The sequence below is a fragment of the Lasioglossum baleicum genome, chromosome 8, assembly GCF_051020765.1.
Source record: "Lasioglossum baleicum chromosome 8, iyLasBale1, whole genome shotgun sequence".
Lineage (NCBI taxonomy): Eukaryota > Metazoa > Arthropoda > Insecta > Hymenoptera > Halictidae > Lasioglossum > Lasioglossum baleicum.
In genome coordinates, this window is record NC_134936.1 from 14,020,722 (window position 1) to 14,042,627 (window position 21,906).

Genomic DNA, 21,906 nt, shown 5'->3' on the forward strand with positions numbered 1-21,906 from the left:
CGGCAAAATAAATGTTCTATCACCACGAGACCACGGATTCATTTTAATTCACCGCTCAATTATCGGAAATAATGTGTTCATGCGACTGTTGCGATTGTGTATGTATGTGTGTGTATGGCGAATGCTAGGGATTTTATACTTTGGACGCACTGATCGAGCGTGTAACTAACGTTGTATACAATCGCCCGTTGTCCATAACAAACGTGGAGAATGTTCGTGCGATCCGATCGAACATTTCCATAGCCCTTTTCTTTATGAAATCCACGTATGTACACAAAACCCGTTAACATTTCTTTGGTACTTTTACATTTCGAGTCAGAATGAGATTGAGTGAGACTGAACCGATCAAGAGATCGCGGTGCAGATTGAAAGAAAACGCGTTCGTTGGTTGATCGTCGGTGAATAAATAATTAATGCGATCGAATTAATTTGAACTCAATGCCTCTTGGCAGCAAACCTGAGTGTGTTAAGTGTGGGACTCGAGAGACCCCGCTTTGGCACTCGACCGAGGCCGGTAACCTTTGTAATGCTTGCCTTGAAGAGGAGAGAAATTCCGAAGCGGGTACGACTGTGAAAACCGAGGACGAGGACAAGGGAGGATCGTTGAGGCCTACCAGGAGAAGTACAAGGATCACGAGATACTGTAACTCAAAATCTGCCGGGCTGCACAAAGTGGTACCTAAAGGGAAAGGACGAAGAAATTTATTCAAAAGAACTGTATGTTTATTGAGAATTGTTAGTCATTGAAAACTATCTACGTTCTACCTGATTTCTTTACTCTTTTTTTGTTTTTGGTTCTCTTAGCCGGTTAAAGCACCAACAGCCACAGCAACTCCAGTTACAAGCAATTATGTGTTCTACAAAGGCACTTATTTTCAAGTGGGTGATATAGTCTCTATGCAAGATATTGACGGAGGAATTTATTATGCCCAAATTCATGGCTTGCTCACCGATCAGTACTGTGAAAAAAGTGCTGCTGTTACTTGGCTCCTGCCTACCACAGCAAGGTATACTGTATATTTATTTCAATGAATTGGTTGCTATTGAAAGGAAAGAAAATAATAATATGTATGTGTTATGTATTTAGCCCACCACCGGACGAAGGATTTAGTCCTGAAACATATATCATAGGCCCAGAAGAGGACCTCCCACGTAAATTGGAATGTATGGAATTTGTGATGCATGCACCATCAGATTACTATAAACTAAAGAATTCGCCGTATCCACCACCGCTCACAGAAAGAGGTACTGGATACGTATGGACAACAGTTAGGAATGAAATTGCTATATCTAGAAAGTAATGTTTTATTTGATAATTCTTCTGTTATCGTAAAGCTATTAATTAACGAATTCTTGTGAATCCTTGAAAAATAAAAATTATCATGCAGTATTATAATATTTATTTAATATGTTTTCTGATACAATGTAACATTGATATCTAACATTCTTCATTCATTGGCAAAGAAAATGCATTTTCATGGATTACACTATAATGGAAATATACTTTTTCTTTTCCTTTTAGTATTGTACGGGAATGATGAAACGTTTTGTGAACATAATATCGGTAGTTTCTAAATTTATAATTCTTTACCTTTTCTTTTCTATATCTTGGAAATTCTAATTCAGTTACTCCAACTCTTCTGTATTAAAGTCAGGTATAAATATTTTCTTTTAAATTTCGTAAGAAACATCTTCTTCACAGTCGGGGAAACGATTTTTGAGAGCCTTCGGAGACAAACCGATCTTCGTTCGTTTAATTCTGGTACTGCTGAGAAGAAACATACGAAGAGTCTGTAGGCAGTATTGGTGCATTTTCGTTCGATTGTAGGGAAGGAAAATAAACCCTTGTAGTGGTATCACTCGCACTCGAAATCGTAGTGGAAACCAGTCAGCTCGGGGCCAACGAAGTAACGGCTGGTCAGAATTTGAGATCTTTTATAGCCTGTGGCAAGTCAGGCAACTTCATATCCTTTATCTGCTGCGGTATATTCATATTCTTGACAGCAGAAACAGCACGCGCCGGCGCTGCTGTGATTCCTGCCTGCACATACCAGATGGATGGAAAAAATGGAAAACGGAGAAACTTTGAGGATCGAGCTTGAGCTTAAGTTAAATAGTAGAAGTAAATACAAATGAGTAGCTATGCAGTACATGTTTTATTCTTCGAGCATAGCGACGTATACATTTGCATTAAGGCACTGTTATCCGAGCAGACATTTACAAACGATAGCACCACCATGCGTGTTATGAGTATTTGTTTTGTAAAGCTACAAAAGACTTATGTTTCGAGATTCTTGGTAAAAAAAAAACAAAGAATAAAAAGAGATCACAGATAAACTATATATAAAGGAATGAGAGTGTACAAAATGGTCTGATCTTTTTTTTACTGCCGATTTACTTAGGGAGGGGGCCCCAGAAGGACAAACGGACGAGGTGAGCAAGATCGTCCTGATTTGTAAGTTCCCTAAAATTCATGTTAGGTAAATCAGTCCTACCACCATATGAAACTGCTCTACGAAACATTCCAAAGCATGCACAGCTATCAAATAAACTGCTATAGGCTGTTAACTTCTTCAAGCCCAGACAATTACGCTCGATGAATTACAAATGTTGTTCTATTTATGATTCATTCGCTTGTATATTCAATTCAATACCGAGTCAGACCCAGAAAGTTAAGGGATGTTTACTAGAAATTAGTTGTCACAAGTATGGCTCGATCAAGTTAAAGTTTATCACAGTGCACCGCTATTTTATATACAAAATCTGTTATTCTTGAATACTCATAAGCTATACAACTAAAGCTTGAACATTCAAACAAGTATCTTGAATATCGGATAACAAATAGCTACATACCTCTTGCTTTTCCAATTTATTTTGATCGTCAATCCTCGAAAGTATCTCTGTCATATTGGTTTCCAGAACCATTCCACCCATCACCAATTCGTTCAGAATATAATGAACCTTGTCTACATGAAAAATTAGGTCCAGTTCGCATACATTCTCGAAACATTTGTCCAATGTCTCCACAAAGACTTGTATCAAATCTAAAATTCCCAACTCCGATTCCGAGCTATCGACACAGAATACAAAATATAATGTCGCGTAATGTCGATAGATCAGCTTGTAATCAGAGCCGCCGATCAAACTTCCGCCTTCCAGGAAATTACAGACATTGTCATCCCTTTTAGATACTAATTGAAACGTCTCCTTTATGATCTGTTGTTGCATGTCCTCGTTCTGAAGAAATCAAAAATATTTTAATAACTTACAATTAACTAAAACGATAAGAGAAACACTCGTATTTTTGCACTTACGAAATATTGATAAAATTTTGAGAGTCGAGGTTTCCCATGGTTATTAAACACTAAAATAGCCTTAATCATGACTGACGATTAGTTGTTAACGTAAACGTTGTAAAAGTTACACGTGTAGATAACACATTTTAAAGCTGTCAGTAAGTGCGTTCACCCTCTTCGCAAACTCTAACCATTCTTCACTTCTTGTTCATCATTCTCAACGTACCTATCAACGGTAGCGTTGTGTAACTCTTATTTTGTGAATTATCGCAATCGTCAATAATAATTCCACAACTATAGATAACAATAATCAACTTCAACAAATCATAATCACAAAAAGACACGATTTCTCTTGACAACCACTGTTGCGCATAGCATAGCTAGCTCCATTTGGCTGATTTGGCTCCATTTTCTAGACATCTATCGGGAACATGCCGAAACTACAACAAATCAAGTCACCGATCACTATCTCGTCGGTGGTGCCCATGGACATAGGAATAAGGGGACGGAGCATATCGCTGCGGGGGGAAGCCAGTTTTGGGGTGCGGGTGGGTGCGGGGAACGACGATCAAGTGGTACTCTGGTACTCAACTGCAGTTGTTGCTAGCATTCAAATCGATTCACTTTGGCGCTAATGCGCGCCATCAAAATAATATATCAATATCGTAAATAATACTGTCATATTTGAATCGTTGATAAAATTCGAGATCTCGTCAGTGATAAAATTCATCCTTCCGAGGGTGTTGAACCGAAATTATATCAACAAATGGAAGAAACAGTTGCTACTTTATATGTGTCAATCAGATAAAATAGAATTCACAATAAAAGCAACAGAACACTGGATTAAAAAACAAACATTCGAAGATCACCTTGTGATTATTGAACGTGCGCGCAGGCGTGAGTCTGTAGCGCGTGCGGCTACAATTTTTACCATGAAGTTAGTGTAACATAGATGGGGCTGTCACTTTTCATTTTTCTGTTTATTATATTCGATGGTTATTGTGTCAATTACAATATTTTAATAATAATTAGTATAAGTATTTGAATAATAATGTAAACATAAAAACGTCTACCTCGGAGGGCGGCAAATTTTGAAGCGAGCTTAATTTCAAGTCAAAGATAAAACTTAATTTACAGTTGGTCAATACGTTCCGCAACATTCTTCGTACCGCTTCGTATCGTTTATTTGTATATTACTGATTAACAACGCCGTATTTCGAGGGTAAAGTTTTATCGGCAAATGACGTATTTATTTACGTCACTATACCGCTACCGCTGAACTAAAGAGACTAATAGCGGTAGGAGGCAGGAGGGCGCAGTTACAGAATCAGTAGCACCAGTGACAGTACCAGACAGTACTGACAGCAACTGACAGTCACTGTCACAGTGACTGCACGAGTCACTGCGGTGGATTCGGATCAGTTGCAACACTTGCAATAAGAGTTCCTTTTATTTTTTTTTTCAACTCATCGACTATGAAAATGTATTGTCAAAATTACACGATACCTTTCCACGAATCGTAAGTTCGAACTTACGAGGGAACAGTAAATGGAGAGCTGCCAAATGCAGCGTAACGCAATCAACGCATCTCAAAGGTAAAATTGTTTACAAGCGCATTCGATTTAGTAATTGCATTCAACAATATCTATATTACATTACATATCCATTGCGCGCTACGTTTTCTATTGTTCGGAAAAGATATTCGTTTGTTTCTAACATAACAAATAACACTGTCGCACGAAAACAATACCATCGAGAGTGTTAAACACAATATTTATTTACGTACAATTTCTAATACACCTGTTTGTGAAATAAAGATGTTTCCATTACTTTTCCAAGTAATAAACTTTACGTTAATGATTTCAACTTTCGATAAACAATGCAAGATTTTGCAACAATTCTTCAGCATCTTCATCGTATCCTGCGGCTCTCTAACATTTTTAAACTTATAACTACACTTTGATTTACTGCATTATACATGGAATACAGAACAAGAGATTTATGGTTTGATAACGTTATCTGAGTTGTTTGACGACTATTTAAAATGTTCGAATGCACATTGATTGAAACTTCTGATAATATCGATGTACCGAATTGTTTCATTTTCGATTGTTGTAATATAGACAATGTGTATTATTTTTGCCTAGATGGACAGATTGCGACTATTGCCATTGGAATTACCATCAGCCACCAATATAAATAATAATGGAATAGTCAAAGGGAAGATATCATTCGTCCGAAGATTAGCAGTAGGATTTGTCATTTTAGCTACACTAGGTTTATTATATGTACCGGCATATCACTCTGCCCAAAGCCCATTCTCAGGCTTAGGTGAGACTCCATCCCCTGCAGTGTCTGTCGGTGAAACACGTTCAGTAGCCTCCCTGGGTATGCATCTACTAACATTGCTTGAAATCCTTTTGCAATAAAAACTAACCAGTATTGATCCTAAATTACGTTTTGTACTCTCACTTTTCTGATTAGCAATTATCAATTAATATATGTGTATCAATAGGTATAGATCATTTATAAGAACATTAAAAAGTATAAAAAAGGTCCATATACAAAATGTTACAGCTATAGAAATAAATATAGATTTTCGAATATAAATTGAATTAGAGAAACAACAGGTAGTAGAATTAGTATCTTTTTCCTGCTTTTCTATTGTAGAATACTGCTTGAATATTGCTAAAATTGAATGTAATTTTCTAGCATGTTAGAAGAAGCTGAGAGAAAGATAGGATACTAATAGTTCTGTTTCCAAAGAAAGAACCAAATTTTAAACAAATTCTTTTACAGCACAGCTGCCAGGATGGGCGTATAATACCTCGAGAGATCTGTGTACATATATTCATCCGGAGAACGCAACTTCAGTTCTGAATCCTACTGGTATTTGTTCTCCACAGCCGTATCTTCTAATTGTTGTTTGTTCAGCTGTTTCAAATCACAAAGCTAGAGCAGCGATAAGGAACACATGGGCTAATAAGACCAGTCTGGAAAATATATATAATTCAACAGTAAAGGTAGCTTTCCTTTTGGGACAGAGCGACAATGACACGTTAAATGTATGTACCGATGTGTCTTAAAAATCTTTCTGAATGGAAGCTGTAAAGAGATATTTGACAATATTAACACGTTACAGAGTTTAATCGCCGACGAACATCAACAATACAATGATATTATTCAAGAAAGATTTTATGATACGTACAACAACTTAACATTGAAATCTGTTATGATGCTGAAATGGGTAACATTTAATTGTAAACAAGCGAAATATCTTATGAAAACCGACGATGATATGTTTGTAAATATTCCTGCGTTAATGAAAACATTGCAATCCAGACCGCAATCTACCGATACATTATTGGGATCTCTTATTTGCAATGCAAGACCCATTTTAGACCCGAACAACAAATGGTAAGTAGAAAATAACTACAGGATACTTGCAAATTATGAGATCTGTTCCTAAAATTGATATCGGTTTATTTATTAGGTACACACCAAAGTATATGTACTCGGAAAAAATATATCCCAATTATTTATCAGGTACAGGATATGTCATGAGTCTAGATGTTGCATATAAATTGTATCAAGCAGCATTAACAATGCCGTTGCTTCATTTAGAAGATGTTTACATCACGGGCCTCTGCGCGAAACGTGCAAAAGTCCGGCCTGTGAATCATCTTGGTTTCAGTTACATACAAAGGAAATTAGATCCTTGCATATTAAGGAACGTTATAACAGCACACAAAGTGAATTCGTCTGATATGTATGTAATATGGAACAAATTACACGATACAAATCTGTCTTGCAACAGTCATTCTCATTCTGACAAAAAGTCGATGAAATTGAGCAGAAAAGGTAGAAATGTTGGATATTACATAGTGAAAAGAACAGTAACCAACAAATGCATTTAAAACGATTAGTATTTTAAACATTGAACCTGTTATTTATTATTGATTTATTATTTGTTAAAAGTGAACGATTTAACGGATACGAAGATCTGAAATAGACCAATTGAACGTTCGTCTGAAAATACGTAAGATCTCATTAATAGATCTGAAAACACTTTGAAATGTTAAACTAAAAACCGTGCTTCCTTTAAATTTCGTTCTACGATGGTATAATCCCTGCTATATATTTTTACAGCAAGAAAGATTTGTATTTGATGCTTAACGATAATTAATGAAGGTTTTATACGGTATTTTTCCATTTAAATAGCAGTAGTTCTTAAGGAAACACTGTCAATTAGATTTCTTGTATAAACAGTTAAATTCTTTGCCTAAATGTATAAAAGTTTGATGATTAAGTATCAAACCAACTATCCAGCTTCCATTTAAAAAAGAAAAGAAAAAAGAACTTTGAAATTACACGTACACGAATCAAAGAATATAAAATTTAAAAGTATATCTGCTGATTACATACAAGTCACATAGCCAATTATAAAAGAAATTTCTAACAGACGGTGCAGATGGACGACGATGATTTAACATATCGAATCGCATACCGTAGATTGCCAACGGTTTCCTCAATCTTATCATGCTTCCTTTAGAATCTCATTAACGTTAATGAAGGTAGTTTGCTACGACTAGGTTTTGAAATCCTAAGAAGAAGACTTACATGTTGTACTCTATGTTGATATTATGTATATACCGTGATGTTTGAATATTTGTATTTTGTTTCGAATTGTTCTTATATTTTTATAAAAGATAATAAATTTCTTTTGGACAATGTATTTACATTCCATGTTATAAAGAAATACTTCTAATATTTGCTATAAAACACGATATTAAATTACGTTCATTGTCTCGACAATGCGATGTGTAATGAAAATTATTAAAGTATATATATCGAAATAAGTATAACGATAATAATATGCTTTGCAAGTGTATTTATATTGCACTTATTGCCTATGTGAAAAAGGAATCTCATCGAAATACGTATTTCATTTATACACATTCTCGAAGAATTGTTGTATATTTTGCTATTTATACTTAATGTTGATAGCTTCTGGCAAGTCTATTCTATGAACGAAGAGTTTATTTTATTTAAAATTCGTCTATGCTTAATGCTGTATCTATACAAAGTAATATTGATATATATTTAGATGTGTGCTATGATTGTTTCAAAGACGACGTTGTACAATTTGTTCATTTAACGATATTACTCTTCATTAATAACATTGCAGAAATATGTAAAAGTAAGTTCATCCATCCAGTTCTTCAATGAATGTGTCCCTTATACAATATATTATTGTTAAGGCAGCACTATTGATACTTACTCAAGTATCGATAAATATACTATAACTACTATTTAAAACCTCAATGTATGTAGCCTAACATAATACGATAATTAATATATTTAATTATAATTAATTATAGTGTAGATGTCAGATTTTTCAGGAATTTGTTAAGATCTATGAAATAAGACTAGCCTAATAATAAGGACGACCGCAGGTCAACCATTCTGGGTATCTGAATTTATTATCATTTGATTAATAATGAAAACGTAAGATAAGCAACATTTTTTAAATCAGATCCTATTGAAGAATACACATCTAGACCGTCAATATTCAAATCAATTATTAGCTCAAATGGTATAATATGTATACATTTACATTAATATCCATTGATACTCATTAAGCTTCGCGAGTGAGATTTATTCACTAGTATAAACAAAACTAAGATTACTAATCACTCTGCGGAGTATCCTAGTGGCCTTAGAAAATTCGTTTTATTTTGTACAAATATATTGCTCGTGAAATTAAACTTTATAATCTCTTAGCACGGTATGAAATTTGGTGCTATAAATATAGTAATTAAATTATATGTTTACCGTATGTACTCGTGCACGGATCGTCGACAAATTTTTTAAAGGAACTTTGATCTCTCCGATAAGGAACATTTTTTAACAACGGATATTAATAGAAAACATCCACGTGTTTGTTTTCTATCAGACGAACTATGTACAAGTATGGACCGTATTGCTAATTATGAAAATAACAAATTTACATTAATTGTACGAACTCATATAATAATGTACAACCGATTTGTTACGCGCATCTATCGAATTGTCAAACATTTACGTGTCCAATAATAAGTTTATGTAACGATCAGATAAGAGAAAATACATTAAAAGAATGGAAAATCTTGTTTTTTTTTCAATTATATTTTATTCGGTATGAAAGATCATTGGTAACGTGCATACTTATTACAAAAGATTACATGGCAAAATTTTATCAATATACAATCCAAAAAATAAATAAGTGAAAAACTTAAATGTAAATTTACATATACATTTTTCATACTAAAACATCATTTATTCCTCTTTCTATTTTTTTTGCAACATTTCTCTTTTTTCCTATGTTTTACAGTATTTCCCCTTTTTCCTACTGTTTTACAATGTATAGAACTTTTATCCTTTCTTTTGTCATCCTCCTCAGTCTTTTTACTACTTTCCTTCATCGCCTCTGTTTTATCTATTGCGATATTAATACCTACCATTTTATCTATTATACTATTTAATTTTCTTTTTGTATCAATTTCTATAATATTTTGCACCATCTTCTTCTGCTTCATAAGATATTTCCTTTTTTTCTTTTTTGATATTTTATGATTTATTCTATTACACTCATTTCTTGTGTATGTATCCGGGGAGTCTGGACAAGGAAATGACTCTACATCGTTACTAGAATTTAAAGGCGAGTCATTAAAACAGAGTTTTCTGTGACATTTATCCAATCTGTGAATACAGTGCGCTCGACTTGGATGCTGTACAGTTTCATCTTCCTCTAGATCCAAATTACCATTCTGATATTCTTTATCTTTTCTCCTTTTATGTTTCTTCTTTTTTTTGTGCGGAGACTCATCATAGTCCTCTATTTGTTTTCTATTTTTTGTATTGGTCACCCAATTATCTAAGTTCTCCTCTACAGGAAATGGCATATCACCAATTTCTTTATCTCCTTCCTCTTTTCCAGTGTCATCAGACGTATGATTTCCTGGACAATTTTTTCCTCTCCTTCTTTTTTTCTTTTTTGGCTTAGTCTTCTCCACAGCATCATTTATATTGCATACACTATTTAATTGATGCGTTAAATCGTTTATTCTCCTCTTCCTTTTCCTCGAACATTCTTTTGAAACACCTTTGTTTTCAGGAGGAAGATTAATAGGTAGATTCTCCTCGTCTGTGTCTGGATCACTGTCAGACTTAATGTTGTGCATTCGTAGGAAGTTTCTCTCTTGTTCCTCGATCCTTTTTAATTTACCATTTAACTTTAAACCATGCCTAGCTCCCTTGTGTGCAGTTCTACCGCCGCAAACTTTAAACAACTCTTCATCTGTTAAAACAACAGGCTTAACATCTTGTTCGTTTTTTTCTATTTTTGGAAGATTTGAATTATGTTCTTGCATCAAGGTTCCATTGAGAAGAGTGGAAGTTTTAAGAAAATTTCCATAACTGAATTGATTTCGAGACAAGTGCTTAGGTAAGTCGTTTTTACTTTCCTTTGGCACGGATATGCTGACACCTTGCGATTGCGGTTCAACCATAATGTTGTTCGCCGCATTGTTGTAACTAGTTGCCCACCACTCGTTCCAGTCTTCTTTGTGTCCTATCCCAGCTGAATCGAATTTCAGTTTCGGCTTTAACGCATTCGTGATACCGCTTTCGTTCTTTCCTAAACCTTTACCTATATATAAACACGGTGTACAAACGATTGTTAAAGTGAAAAGTAATTTCTACGAAAATATCATAACCTGCGCGAAATCGTACCTTCGGTCCAGCCGTATTTTAAAAGCTGTGCCTTCGCAAAATCGGTCATCTTAAACTGTCCGTCCGTATAATTACAAACTTACGGACAGAACAGGTGCAGGACAGATCAAGACGAACGGAATCGGCGAAGATGACCACGTTTCTACATAACAATGAGGTTGAAGAACCTAGTGAATCAAAACTACTTTGTTTTCCGAGTTGGCTCTCGCGTCCGTCGCACGATGGCGTTCCGATAGGATTGCACGTGGAATATTTTACAATAACTTTGTCCTGCTTTGTCCAATTTCGATCATTCAAGAAATGCTTCGAAAATTCTTAAATAATTTCCGATATTATCATCCTGCGTATCGATAAAATGAAGATTCGTCTTTCCGTATAAAATATACGTTGGATCAATGTCGTCGATATTGAAATTTTTTTTAAATAGCCGGAGGAATATATACAATAGTCATAGGATTTTTAATTAGTTATATAACTATTCGACAGATGAAAGGCTTTTGATAATTACTGATACAAAATATTCAACGTTCTCGTCGTGAAAAAGTTGTACATAATCACGTGCACTAATTAACGCGACCAATGTACATGTAGCTATTTCAGAAAAAGATGTTCGACAGTGCGTCGTTCAACAACTCGTTGATTTGACGTTCATGCGCCAACTGTTCATGCACAATGTCTTTATGATATGCATCTTGTTAGTATCAAACGTTAACACGTACATTTGCTATGATAATTCCATCCACCCCACCATTATACAGCAGAATTTATTTAGTAGATATTCCCAACGTTGCGCGATGCCAGGGAAATGAATAATCTCGTCGAACGGTGTGTGTTTCGCAAAAAAACGCGGTTTTAGTGCAACATCAACGGCACCGTACGAATATTAAATAATATTCCTCAGGACAAAAGGTTTGTGCACTTTGTTCTTTGACGCGCGCGTGAAATCTCCCATCGTAAACTTTCATTCACTCTCGTGTGTACGATTTTCCTAGCGGACGTCTTATTTTGTTTTTGCTATGCTCTACTTTGGCATTTAATCAGCATTGAAAAAAAAAAATAAACGCGTACAGTAAATTGCTTAACGCGTCTGTATGATTAAGTAGTGCGTTTTTATTGTGTTTTATCGAAATATGATAATTTCAAGCCAGAAAATATCAAATGTTTCATGACTGCAGTTACATGTGCATATATCAAACACCGCTGCTATCAATGACATTCTCAGAGCAGCTACTAATGGAATCTTTTTCTTTCGATTAGGTGTATAGTAATAGCAAGTGAAAAATGGCACTTCGCGAATTGGTCGAGGGTGACTGTGGTGGACCTAGCTCGTTGATCCACCTAACATCACACTTTGTACGCGATCATGGATTCAAGGAAGAAGGAATACGTCACCCATTCGGACATGTGGAGCCATTTCAGCCTATAGATTCAGATCAGTTAGTTAAACAATTTTTAGAAGAAAATGCTTCGTGTCCTCAGACATTTAGAATGGATAATTTATTACAAGAAATGCGAGACATTGATCACAACATTCATCCACCTATAGCAGCTCCAGGAGTAGCTCAAGAATTAACTGGTTTAGACACAGCTTGGGCAAATCAATATCTCGAATCAGGACGTCATTTTAGAGTAATCATTCTTGCTACACGTTATTCTAGTGTATGTTAGCGACGTTGTAGAATCTGAAAAAATAAATGTCTGTTTCTCCTGTAATGTAGGAAAATCATACAGATGATATTTGGCAACCCGATGTAGAACATGTTGTGGCTCCAATCATTGCATCACCGCAAACACACGAATTAGGCCTAGGACCGAAATGGGCTGAGGAGTACATAGAGCACAGCATAGATGCGATACAAACTGATATTAACAAAGAAAACACAACCGAGAAGACAGAGAACGATTTATCATATTCAAAATTCATGAAATTCATGAAACAAGAGGGTGAAGAAGAATTGGCAATTGCTGGTAACTGGATAGATGAGTTTCAGAAAGACAATTCATCGCCAGGTGAATTTATTGTTCTGTTTTAAATTGTTGACGTTGTTTTAAGAAGGTTCTAGCTGATGATTTGTGTTTTAGAAGCGGACAATGCAGATTCTTCATATTTGAAATTCCAAAACGAATGGGACAAGATAATGTCTAGTGAAAAGGTATCCAGTAAACATTCATGGTTATCAGAATACGACACATACTACGATCCATTTAAAGAATACGAACTTCACGAAGAAAATCCTATGACGGATGTACCTAATCCATTAGAAGAAGGGAAGAAGAGATTAGAAGCTGGAGATTTACCGAGTGCTATACTTTGCTTCGAAGCAGCGGCGAAACAAAACGAAAACGATCCGGAAGTTTGGTTGCTGCTTGGTAAAACTCAAGCTGAAAGCGAACAAGATCCATTAGCGATCGCAGCTTTAAAACGCTGCCTGACTCTCGATCCTATGAATAGCACCGCCTTAATGGCTCTTGCAGTCTCGTACACGAACGAATCTTATCAAAACCAAGCATGTTTAACTCTAAAAGAGTGGTTGTTAAAAAATGAGAAATACAAGCACCTGTCGCCGAAAAAAATTAGCATTGATGAAAAGTTGAAACCCGGTGTCACGTCCATTTTGTTCGAGTAAGAGGATTATTTGTAACTGTACGCGATGCATGAAATTGTTACTAAACCAACGTTATACTTTCTTTTTGCAGCGATGTACACGAAGAAGTGAAAAGTCTTTATATTCAAGCTGCACGAATGAATCCACGGGACGAAATAGATGCTGACGTTCAATGCGGATTAGGAGTACTTTTTAACTTGTCCAACGAGTATGATAAAGCTTGCGATTGCTTCCAGGCAGCGTTACAAGTTCGCCCTAATGTACATATAATTAAATCTGTTACGTTTCATTGAAATTATTTGAGCTCGTTTTATAAAAATATAGTATTTTTTTTAAAGGATTCTAGATTATGGAATAGATTGGGTGCAACTTTGGCCAATGGTCAGAAATCGGAGGAAGCTATAAACGCGTACCATCGTGCCTTGAAATTATCCCCAGGATTTATTAGAGCACGTTATAATCTGGGGATTTGTTGCATAAACCTTAGCGCATACAAGTAAATAACATCAGTCTCTTTCACGTTTCCAACTATTTTATTTTCAGATAAGTACAACACTTTTCTTTGTTATCTTGCAGAGAAGCTGGTGAACATCTTTTAACTGCTTTAAATCAACAAGCTGCTGGTCGTGGAGCGCACGGTGAAAACTTGTCACCGACAGCGATGTCAAATACTATTTGGTCAACGTTAAGACTTGTGATCTCGTTGATGCACAAATACCATCTGAACGATGCCATAGAGAGCAGGTACGATTCAAACAGTTGCCGCGAATTTTATAAGAACATCTAATAGTTAGTTGTGTGTAATAAAATTCTTTGATCTATTTGTAGAGATCTAGCGAGGTTGAATAAGGAGTTTGAAATTGTATGAAGGTATGCAAAACTTGTTGAAGCTACTTGTTGAAAAAGTATAAACAGTTTTTAGTTTTTATGGTAACAGAATTAAAAAATGCTTAAAAACTATTTTCCAATAGTTCAGAGTTGTGTATATAAACATCGATTAGAATCATGATTTTTAGATATTTCATTGCTACGAGAGTGGGTAATTTAACAATATTATATACCCGATTATGATACTTTATATTTTTTAGAAGTTGTTTTGATTCAATATTTCTAACAGGTATACAGCTCCTATCATTTCATTTTATATAAATTGAAAATGGGTTATATAAATTATATGTACATAAAATTGTTATGGAATCAATAAAATCGAATTAATCCCTGAGTAAAATAATTAACTTTAGGACCCTAAAGATATACGCGAATTAGAAAAATCGCCGTTCTCCTTCCAGATAAATTAATGTCGTTATAAAAGTGTAATTATACAGTGAAGAAGCATTATGATATGAGTTACAGATATATTATTTCTATCGTTAATTTATAAATATCGTAGATCACTTCTAACAGAATTATATTATATTTGTAACAAAGAGAAATTAGTCCTAAAGGCACATTAAAGTTACATATTTCGTAACGTTCAGAGATTGATGAAAATACTACATTATACGATCAACGAATTTAGTAAAAAGTAACCATCCTTAGCGTTATTAGTTTTCCTAAACGCGCGTCATCTTACCCTCAGTAATTAAAATATAAACGATTTGTAATAGATAATCGAAATTATATAATGTAAAACAATCTGTGGACCGAACATGTAGTACTGTGAACTCCCGAGCTCTATTCATCCAATTTTGCATAACTTTCAATAAATAGTTCTGTTTTGACATCAGCTAAGGGAAAGATAACATTCGTCTAGACACAATACAATATATCTATATAGAACATCTCAACAATCGATTATAATATGAATTAATTTCATCTATAGTATTTGTCTTCGATTTTTTGACATTTTTTTGATAAAACTTTGTCCATAGAAATTTTGTGCGTGGCTAGAAACATTCTAAAGAAACTGGAACACATTAATAAATTCGATCAAAGCCATGTGCACTCTTTAAAATATCGTAAAAATGACTAGACCGCAATGATAGTTGAGAAAATTGTGCATTAGACAACAATTGTTTGCAAATTTATCACCAACATATATAAAAACAGACACCGAGCAAAGCGGGACTAATATTTGAAATATCGTCTGCGAAATAGAGGAATGAACAGTGAATCAAATTTATAGAACAAGCAATACAACAACCATGTCGAATGATAAGTAACTTCTGGTAAGCGATGAATTGCGAGTGAAATAGGAATTCGCAAATGTCGTATCACATGAGGAATTATGAATTATTGTTCATAATAAATTTGACTAAGTATACTCTGTTCCGAACGTATCTGTCCTATGTTTGCGTGCAACGCAACTCGCGTCGTTGCATCGGCAATATATATTTTTCTGTAGATAAAATGAATTGGACCTATACTATCGCCACGAGACGACGCGATTATGTAGTTAAGACTGTTGCTCATAATTTTAGCGTCGACAAGAGCTGTTGTCCGGTCTCCATCATTAAAGACTTGACTTGTTCCGCGTGCGTGACTTGAGTGCACATTTCGGTGCACTTTTGAAATGCGATGATGTCGTCCTTTGGAACGATACGTTGCAAACCATCCAACGACAGTGTGTGCGGCAGGTAATTTAGAATTTCTGAAACGTGAACGATTACATTATTCATACATAATGAACACGCTCAACTTCTCCAATCAATTTACCTTTCATGATTTGTGTGTATAAGCAATGCAATTCCTCTCGCATGTTGGACATAGCAATTTTCTTTTGCGTTAAATAGATCAGATACTTCCACTCGGTCTCGTTAGTATAAACGTCCTGAAATTACAGAATTCTGTGAATTGTTTTTATAAGATCGACTGGCAGCATTAGAAACAGTGGAATTATACCTTCGCATACTGTACAACTGCCTGGGGACAGTTCTCCATCAATAGAGTGGTCACTTCCTCCGTGTTCTGAATGCACAGTGTTTTCAGAGACAAGCTGCCCTCGACTTCCTGCGTCTCGAGGAACTGTTTCACCTCGTGAAAGCATTCGTTAGGCACAAAGTCGCAGGACAGCAGCCATTGCAGTTTGAATAACTCCGCAGGTATATCTTTCTCATTCTCAGTCTTATCGATGTTCGCTAAATCCTTCAAGTTGTTCGCGTTCAACATCTTTTGATAATCTTTCGCGTACGGTGGCATTCGATCTAGGTAATCGGGTCTAAACTTTGAAAATATGAAGTTATTATAGTTCTCGTCTATGCTCTCTTTACTCTCTAGTTTGTACACCTTGGTCTGAGATAGTTTGCCGAGGTACGAGCGTACCAGCAGCTTGAACGCTTCGACCAGGGCAATGTCCGTGCATATTTGATTCTTGTTTATAGCAGATGAGTCCGTGATCAGCTTTGTACTAAAATAATTGTGCAGATACTTCTCGAGGAAAAGCTGCAACGCCAGCGCGGCATAATGGCCGTCCCGACCCACCCTCGAGGGCAGATACTCCAAAAACACCTGTATAATTTGGTGCAGTGATAAGATTCCGTCGTCCTCGATGATCTGTATCAGAATCTCGACGAACGTTAAATTCTTCTGGCGCATCAACATGCCAGCGAAATCGGAGAACGTCGGGATCATAGGGCTTCTCTTTCTCATGGCAGTCATGTCGAATAATAAATCCCAATGTTCGATGATCACTCTTTTGATGCAATGCGAGGAGACAGGTTCGAGCGCCTTTCCCGCTTGCTCTTGTTTCTCCGCTTGAATGTACAAAACTGCTAAAGCTAATTTAACTAACTCGTCGGTCTCGTACAACAGTAAAAGATGTATCAGCTTCTCTGTAGTGTACTCGCGAAGGACGGGGCTGCCAAAGATTAATTTGAGCAAGTCGCCTTTCTTAAGTTTGCAGATTATCTCGACGATATTGAACCCCTGGAACAACGCATCGGCTTCCGAGCCGCTCTTCAGAGTCAGTAAAATCTCTGTTAAGAAAGTAACAAGACCTGGAGCATCCTTGCTCGATTTTCTCGACAAAACTTCCGCAGGCTTCAACCCAGACATTTTGTAGTATGGTATACAAAGATCCCAGTCCGATTCGTACTCTGATCTAATATAATAATCGGCTAGCAATGCGCAGGATTGGTTGTACAAATTCTTCACTTTCATCCCATTCTTGTTCGTTGCATCGTCGATCTCCTCGTTCTCCACAGAATTGCATACAGTGTCTTTAGCTAAACGTATCAGCGCATGAGCTTCCCCAAGCAAATGCCTGTATGTTCCAGGACTGGTAGCTTTGTGACTTCTTGCGGCATTTAAAAGGTCGTAATACAAGTTCTCCAGCTTTGGCAGGATCAAGGAGTACAGTGTCCACGAGTTATCCGCCTTTGCCAAGAGAATTAAGTAGCTTTTACTGTGTAGTAATTGCTGTATTCCTAAAAATGGTCGTAAGCCGATTAGACAAACGGGTTCTGCAACGCCGGGACATGTAACTTTGTAATTTTCCAGGTTGTTCGACGTTCTAGCGATGTGATGAGATAAACGTAAAGTATAGGATTCCAGACCAGCCTCAGTTAGGGCATGAAGGGCCGTGTGCTCCAAAGCAACGCGATTAACAGGGGCAGTGAATGGATAAGTTGTTAAGCAAGTTGCATCCGTGGGATTCGAGCTTGTTGCAGAGAAGTGGTAAAGATATCCTTCTTGCAGCGTGCACAGGAAACAGCTTACACCCTGCAAGTACCTGTACTTCTCTGACCTGAGGATCGACTTCTTCAAGCAGGTACTGTTACATTCCTTTCTCATGTACAGTGGCTTCAGCAACAAGCAGCTAAACAGTTCGGAGCTTCCGTCGAATTTCGAATTATTATTAACTGCTACAATTTTCAGGGACAATAAATTCTTTATCGTGTAATTCTCCGACCACCCCAAATCTGGAGAATTCGTTTTAATTATGACCCTCACGTCCGATGGATTCAATATAAACGGGCTTAGTGTATGTCCTGGACCTGCTCTTTCTAAACTAATTGATGGGAAATTGATAGTGAACGATTGCGAACTCCCATCGATTACGTCCTGTGCAATTAGTCTTTGCAGTTCGTCTTTCTCGTTATGCGCTAAACGATCCAAATCTATAATAGCTTTGTTATTGTTGCATTTTAGCGTGTTGAAATCTCCTGTTTCTAGTTTATACCATATGCTTGTTTTAGAATTCTTACGTTTCTTTTTAGATTTTGTATCGTTGGTTTCTGATCCACCATAATGAAGATCCTGCGTGGAGTTTCTGTATTTTATATTTGTTGTCTGCAGTATCGTGTTCTCGTCTTGGTTTCCCATGCTGTTGCTGTACTCCACAAGGGAGGAATCTGTGGATATCGATGTCTTGTCGATGGATGAAGAATTTGTAGAAGTTAGAGAGCTCAATTGATCGATATCTTCGTACATTGAATTAGTAAGCCTAAAAACACATAAGTTTGATTTATCCATGACAGCAATAAAATCTTCGATGATCTCCATGTATGTAGGACAGAAGGAGAATCCTAAAGACCATGGTCTTGCCTCGAAATCAATGAATTTCATTTTAGAGACTTGTTGCGTCTCAACTTTGAACTCATGGAGGATAGCGCTGTTTCCTGCTGCTACCAAAAGATTGCCAGTGCTTTGGCAACAGGCGATTAACGTGGGCTGCACGCTTAACGGTAGCTCTATCATCTCTAAGCTATTCAGAGGCCGATTTAAGCTCGGAGTAACGCGTCCTGCGATTCTAGCACGCATGGGTTGACTTTGGTCTTTCACTATAGCCCAGTTGACGTAGATTCTAACAAAATTATTAGTTGGTTTTCCTGTCTCGCTATTAATAGTTCCGTCCCTAGCATATTTTGATTCTAGTGTGACCACATAGTCACCTTTGGTACAATGTACCATTTGACTGATCATATCGACCGTTGGAAACACAGTATGAAGTTTCACATCGGACATCGTCAATTCCCATACTTCGACGCAATGCGTCGAAAGTGCTAGGAGGAGCATTTCACGTCCAGATGCATTGGCTATGCAGCTGGCAGTCGACTCCTCAATCTGAGCAATGTGTTGTCCCAGAAAATTATGTACTGTGATTACACGCACCATGTTGCTGCTTCTATTTAAACAGGCTCACGAACATACCTTTTATTGTGCGTCGAAGCAAATCACCTGTGCGTGGACAATATTATTTGAAATTGTCTCTCTCTCTCTCACCTGTGTTTCTTCGTACAAGTGCAGTCAAACCATATTTCGAAATATCCGTTGCATAATTCGTTGGAGGTTATCTTACATTCTGTTATGTACAGTTACCGATATAATAATTATTTCAATACAGTTCTTCGAAAGAATGAATTCGTTGTCTTCTCAGAACCTTTCGATATCAGCGAGGCGTAGAGTTAATGAAAGGGAAAGAAGATACGTGCCACTTAACGTTTGTTTCCAGCGATGCAAAATCTAACTATTTAAATAAACTTGTTACACCTGTGTTGATGAACTCGGTAACAAGTACTTTGACATTTTAATCATTTCTCACGCATTCGCACGTTTGTTGAATGTGCAGCGGTTAATAATGAGATTCATCGACAAGGGAACAATGAAATAATCGCGTCGATCACTATTCATCGGGAAATTATGCTACGATACTTCGTGCATAATTCTACACGTTACTATTATCGAAAACACTATTAATATCATAAAGTAGAAGAAAGCAAATACACTCGGCTCATTTGACAGATTTACTTCTACGCGCATGTGCATTAAAATATAAATGTGCAACCTACGCGCCCTTTACCGCCCGTCGATGCGATAACTTTACGATATTTAAAAAAAATTGACTTGGAAATTCTTTTCTTTTTGTACTATTTTTTAAGATTACTAATTAAAGAAAAGGCTAATTACTGATCATAAAATTTGTACTTGTATTGTAAAATATAATTTAATGTATCAGATGAATATATACTACAGGCTTTGTTTACATTCAGCTTTTGCCAACGTTCAATTTTTATTATAATTATTTCGGAAACATTTCTTTACACAAATATCTTATCGATTAATCTTATGCTATCTTAGTATGCTACTATTTGTTATTGTCATGTAAAAAAGGTAGCAACTAACAGTGTTTAAATATTAGATATACTTATAGTTTTACTTAATCTATCAGTTCAACAAACCATTCTATCTTCAATCGATTATCCCATTGTCACTCATAGAAGTTATAAGTAGAATATATGCTAAAGAAATTTATCATTTTGTTAAAATGACTTTCTCGATGTGATTTTTTAGGGTTTCTAATTGTCGCATGGTTTCTACATCTAAAGTTGGGATGTGAGACATGCGCAGACCATCTTTGGGTAGCAGAGACATTATACTGCCATTACCCAGAGGTACATTAACATTGGCAACATTTTCCTGAACAACTGCGGAAACCAACAAGGGACTACCTTGCATACTAAGAACCATTTCCCCTTGCCTTGGTCTTCTCAAAACATTCAATGGTGTATTCGGTTTGATTTTTGGAGTCACAAGACCATACTCGGTATTGTTTGGCCTCAGTGCAGGAGTTCTAAATTGATCAGCTTTTGTAGGTCCCTTACCAAGTAATTTCTTAGTTTTCTTTGCAGTCTCTTGATTAATTTCGCTAAGCTTTATTTGCTTGGATCTCGAACTGCTACGTGTCTTTCTCGTCTTTTGGATCACAGGTTTTTGAGTTCTCGAGGCGCGGGACGTTGCAATTCCTTCAGTCACGTACCCATCATCGGATGCAGCGGTAATCCTCTTTGTGGTTTCCTTTCCTTTTATTACTGAATGTGGTTTCAACAAATGTTCGTCAACGGACGACGAAACTTCCTCACAATTCTCCTTCTCTTCGTGGATCTCGGGGTTCAGTAATTCGCCCAGGGTCATCTGTCGTACTTCTAACGGAAGCCGAGATGTAGTAAGGTTAATGAAGTTTACGAGACCTTTAATTGCCATTTTCGCCTCCGCTTCCATTTTTGAGAGTCGAATATGAGCCTGACGCTCGAAATCTTTCACCAACGAATCTGTCTCGTCCGTGGCTTCCAAGTTTTCTTTCAGTTTTCGAGCAGGTTTCGTTCGCGGCATTTTCCTTTCCCGTTTGTAATACCGAATCCGATAAATCTGTAAATAACTCTCTGATATTGTGCGCCGTGCGCGTCTATTTCGGGGCTGCCAAATGCAGGGGACAAATGGCCGTTTGCAGTTCACGTGACGTAGGCAGTGATGCGCATGCGCGGCGAATTTAGCATCAGTAAAGTAAAAGTTCG

The 21,906-nt window shown here is 36.5% G+C and overlaps 7 protein-coding genes across 13 annotated transcripts; 3 read left to right on the forward strand and 4 right to left on the reverse strand.

Moving 5' to 3' along the window:
* The first annotated feature begins 120 nt into the window (after window positions 1-120).
* LOC143211289 (GATA zinc finger domain-containing protein 1) lies at window positions 121-1,390 on the forward strand. 2 transcript variants are annotated; one of them, XM_076428805.1, is made up of 4 exons: window positions 121-265; window positions 453-717; window positions 805-1,007; window positions 1,088-1,390. In XM_076428805.1, exons 1-4 carry the CDS (start codon window positions 255-257, stop codon window positions 1,299-1,301), a joined length of 693 nt encoding a protein of 230 aa, XP_076284920.1. In that variant the 5' UTR covers window positions 121-254; the 3' UTR covers window positions 1,302-1,390. The 2 variants fall into 2 exon arrangements, with proteins under 2 accessions (XP_076284920.1, XP_076284919.1); XM_076428804.1 differs by having other exon boundaries at window positions 147-717.
* Or (AP-3 complex subunit sigma-2 or) lies at window positions 1,384-4,175 on the reverse strand. Of its 2 annotated transcripts, none has more exons than XM_076428814.1 (3): window positions 3,315-4,166; window positions 2,854-3,237; window positions 1,384-2,041 (listed from the first exon to the last, which is right to left on the reverse strand). In XM_076428814.1, the coding sequence occupies exons 1-3, from the start codon at window positions 3,381-3,383 to the stop codon at window positions 1,919-1,921; spliced, it is 576 nt and encodes a 191-aa protein (XP_076284929.1). In that variant the 5' UTR covers window positions 3,384-4,166; the 3' UTR covers window positions 1,384-1,918. The 2 variants fall into 2 exon arrangements, with proteins under 2 accessions (XP_076284929.1, XP_076284930.1); XM_076428815.1 differs by lacking the exon at window positions 1,384-2,041 and adding an exon at window positions 2,060-2,464 and having other exon boundaries at window positions 3,315-4,175.
* On the forward strand, window positions 3,851-9,444 carry LOC143211277 (beta-1,3-galactosyltransferase 1). 2 transcript variants are annotated; one of them, XM_076428790.1, is made up of 5 exons: window positions 3,851-4,891; window positions 5,444-5,627; window positions 6,096-6,361; window positions 6,439-6,713; window positions 6,790-9,444. In XM_076428790.1, exons 2-5 carry the CDS (start codon window positions 5,444-5,446, stop codon window positions 7,211-7,213), a joined length of 1,149 nt encoding a protein of 382 aa, XP_076284905.1. In that variant the 5' UTR covers window positions 3,851-4,891; the 3' UTR covers window positions 7,214-9,444. The 2 variants fall into 2 exon arrangements, with proteins under 2 accessions (XP_076284905.1, XP_076284904.1); XM_076428789.1 differs by having other exon boundaries at window positions 3,852-4,891; window positions 5,444-5,684.
* On the reverse strand, window positions 9,420-11,208 carry LOC143211273 (uncharacterized). Its single transcript, XM_076428784.1, has 2 exons — window positions 11,070-11,208; window positions 9,420-10,986 (listed from the first exon to the last, which is right to left on the reverse strand). Exons 1-2 carry the CDS (start codon window positions 11,116-11,118, stop codon window positions 9,611-9,613), a joined length of 1,425 nt encoding a protein of 474 aa, XP_076284899.1. The 5' UTR covers window positions 11,119-11,208; the 3' UTR covers window positions 9,420-9,610.
* On the forward strand, window positions 11,081-21,829 carry Pex5 (peroxisomal biogenesis factor 5). Of its 4 annotated transcripts, none has more exons than XM_076428782.1 (10): window positions 11,081-11,226; window positions 11,661-11,763; window positions 11,842-11,978; window positions 12,327-12,698; window positions 12,788-13,079; window positions 13,152-13,692; window positions 13,767-13,935; window positions 14,014-14,171; window positions 14,252-14,419; window positions 14,504-21,829. In XM_076428782.1, exons 4-10 carry the CDS (start codon window positions 12,351-12,353, stop codon window positions 14,541-14,543), a joined length of 1,716 nt encoding a protein of 571 aa, XP_076284897.1. In that variant the 5' UTR covers window positions 11,081-11,226; window positions 11,661-11,763; window positions 11,842-11,978; window positions 12,327-12,350; the 3' UTR covers window positions 14,544-21,829. The 4 variants fall into 4 exon arrangements, with proteins under 4 accessions (XP_076284897.1, XP_076284898.1, XP_076284894.1 ...); XM_076428783.1 differs by having other exon boundaries at window positions 11,845-11,978; XM_076428779.1 differs by lacking the exon at window positions 11,081-11,226 and having other exon boundaries at window positions 11,622-11,763.
* LOC143211260 (BLOC-2 complex member HPS3) lies at window positions 15,017-20,361 on the reverse strand. Its single transcript, XM_076428749.1, has 3 exons — window positions 16,517-20,361; window positions 16,331-16,445; window positions 15,017-16,265 (listed from the first exon to the last, which is right to left on the reverse strand). The coding sequence occupies exons 1-3, from the start codon at window positions 19,727-19,729 to the stop codon at window positions 16,084-16,086; spliced, it is 3,510 nt and encodes a 1,169-aa protein (XP_076284864.1). The 5' UTR covers window positions 19,730-20,361; the 3' UTR covers window positions 15,017-16,083.
* On the reverse strand, window positions 20,605-21,724 carry Borr (borealin-related). The gene has a single exon (XM_076428792.1). The coding sequence runs from the start codon at window positions 21,722-21,724 to the stop codon at window positions 20,867-20,869; it is 858 nt and encodes a 285-aa protein (XP_076284907.1). The 3' UTR covers window positions 20,605-20,866.
* Window positions 21,830-21,906: the final 77 nt, after the last annotated feature.